Source organism: Sphaeroforma arctica (assembly GCF_001186125.1).
Source record: "Sphaeroforma arctica JP610 unplaced genomic scaffold supercont1.60, whole genome shotgun sequence".
In the NCBI taxonomy this organism is placed as follows: domain Eukaryota; class Ichthyosporea; order Ichthyophonida; genus Sphaeroforma; species Sphaeroforma arctica.
In genome coordinates, this window is record NW_014040498.1 from 178,415 (window position 1) to 181,515 (window position 3,101).

The following is a 3,101-nucleotide window of genomic DNA, read 5'->3' on the forward strand; positions in this document are numbered from 1 at the left end:
TACGTCATATAGAATACACACACATCATATGCATTACACATCATATTGAAAATACACACATCATATTGAATAAACACACATCATATTGAATAAACACACATCATATTGAATATAAACACATCATATTGAATATACACACATCATATTGAATACACACACGTCAAATGGAATACACACACATCATATTAATTACACACACCATATTGAATACATACATCATATTGAATATACACACATCATATTGAATACACACATATCATATTGAATACACACACATCATATTGAATTCACACACATCATATGGAATACACACACATCATATTGAATACACACACATCATATTGAATACACACACATCATATTGAATACGCACACATCATATCGAATACACACACATCATATTGAATACACACACATCATATTAAATATACACATATCATATTAAATATACACACATCATATTGAATAGACGCACATTTTATTGAATACACACACATCATATTAAATACACTTACGTCCACCCTGTGTATGCTAAACAATGCCAATTAACTCACAACATTCACACACATCATATTAAATACACACCCGTCCACCCTGTGTATGCTAAACAAATCCAATTAACTCACAACATACACACACATCATATTAAATTCACCCCCGTCCACCCTGTGTATGCTAAACAAAGCCAATTAACTCACAACATACACTCTCGTCACGTACAGGACCGTATTCTTCTGCTGGATTCGTTCTTCCATATACTCATCTGGCACGGAGAAACCGTCGCCGCATGGCGTAAAGCGGGATACCAAAACCAAGCCGAATACGAGAACTTCAGGTTACTGCTCGAGGCACCGGTGAAGGACGCTAAGGTACGCTTTCTTGGAATTGTAGGGTTGTCATCCGTTAACGTATACGCACACGTGTATAGCTGCACACCTTCTACTGATGATACTAATCAGACTGGTTGCATTCGGGGTGGTGTATATATCCGTACTGTATGCTCACAGTCAAAGTTGCTCAGCCAAGTAACGACGTGTGATGAGGAAACGGGTTAAGGCCCTCACTGTGTTGTCATGCACATACTAACAGCCTATATATATTCTCCCCATTACTTAGCTGAACACATACTAACAGCTTATAGATATTCTCCCCATTACTTAGCTACACACATACTAACAGCCTATATAATTCTCCCCATTACTTGGCTGAACACATACTAATAGCTTATATACATTCTTCCCATTACTTAGCTGAACACATACTAACAGCCTATATATATTCTCCCCATTACTTAGCTGAACACACACTAACAGCCTATATATATTCTCCCCATTACTTGGCTGAACACATACTAACAGCACAGTATTCTCACGTACTAATAGCCTATATACAATATTTTTTTATTCTTCTTCTTCCTATTCTCCCCATCACGCCTCTTCCCTTTTTTACCCACCTTCAGGATATAATCAACGCGAGCTTCCCATACACATCGGCTTACACTTGTTGTTCCTATTATTCCCATTGTGATTCCACTTATTCTTATTCCCATGACACCTCTTCTTATTCCTATAATTCTCATTATGATTCCACTTATTCTTATTCCAATTATGATTCCACTTATTCTTATTTTAATTCTCACTTCTCTTCTTATTCCTATTATTCCCATCATTATTCTACCTATCCTTATTCCCATCACGCTTCTTCCCATTTTTTTACCCTATCTCGAATGCAGGATATAATCAACGAGCGCTTCCCCGTGCCCCGTTTCATCGATACGGACCAAGGCGGCAGTCAAGCACGCTTCTTATTGGCCAAGGTCAACCCTTCACAGTCACACAACAACGCCCACGCCTACGGAGCAGACCCCTCGGCTGCCCCAGTGATCACAGACGATGTGAGTCTGCAAGTGTTTATGGAGCATCTGAAGAAGCTGGCTGTGTCTAGCAGTACTTAGCAGGGCTGCGCAGTTAGTTGCCTTATAGTTGTGTGGGTGCGGCTTGTATGGATTGGTAGGTAGAGGTACATGCGTGGGTAGTGTACAAATAAAGATACATACATGCATACATGCATTTATGGCATAAATAAAGATACATACATGTATACATGCATATATGGTATGAATAAAGATACATACATGTATACATGCATATATGTCATTAAAAAAGATACATACATGTATACATGCATAGATGGCACAAATAAAGACACATACATGTATACATGCATATATGGCATAAATAATAAAGATACATACATGTATACATATACACACGTTTGCTCAACATCGGGATCGCACAAAGGCACAGTGCTTGTACCTGGGCAATATGGTGTAGATGTGTGTTAGCTTCATACACACCCATAACAACTAGACCTTCGTTCGAATTTGCCAACGACAACAAGTGAGTATATCTAAGGATTTGTGTGCAGCTCCTTACGCCATACGCAAGTATAGACGTCCTGTTAAGCCATACACAATTATAGACGTCCTGTTAAGCCATAGGCAAGTATAGACGTAATGTTAAGTCTTACGCAAGTGTAGACGCCCTGTTAAGTCTTACGCAAGTGTAGACGCCCTGTTAAGTCTTACGCAAGTGTAGACGTCATGTTAAATTTTACGCAAGTGTAGACGTCCTGTTAAGCCATACGTAAGTATAGACATCCTGTTAAATCTTACGCAAGTATATACGTCCTGTTAAGTCATCCGCAAATATAGACGTCCTCTTAAGTCATACCCTAGTATAGACGTCCAGTCTCAGCAGCACATGATTACACCTGAGAGATGGTTCGTTTGCAACATCTCTCGCGTTCGTTGTTGCGAGGTTACAAGGCCTTGAGGAAGTGATAGTTGGTGATATCGGCATTGTTTAACGCTTCAAAACCACATACACTATTAATGGCTCTATACACTACGAATACTTCACAAAAGAAACAACAAAGACGCTTTAGAACCACTTACGCCACCAATGGCTCTATACACTACGAATGCTTAACAGAAGAAACAACAAGGACGCTTCAGAACCACCTACGCTACCAATGGCTCTATACACTACGAATGATTCACAGAAGACGCTTCAAACCCACATACACTATTAATGGCTCTA

At 39.2% G+C, this 3,101-nt stretch overlaps 1 protein-coding gene across 1 annotated transcript in view; it reads left to right on the forward strand.

The window, feature by feature from the left end:
* The window catches only part of SARC_01512 (hypothetical protein), a gene marked incomplete at both ends in the record, with an annotated part of 4,731 nt that extends 2,777 nt beyond the window's left edge, over window positions 1-1,954 (forward strand). Inside the window, 2 exons of the mRNA XM_014304780.1 lie at window positions 723-869; window positions 1,733-1,954. Coding sequence (XP_014160255.1) covers window positions 723-869; window positions 1,733-1,954 — 369 coding nt within the window. The remainder of the gene's footprint in view (window positions 1-722; window positions 870-1,732) is intronic.
* Between the last annotated feature and the right edge of the window lie 1,147 nt (window positions 1,955-3,101).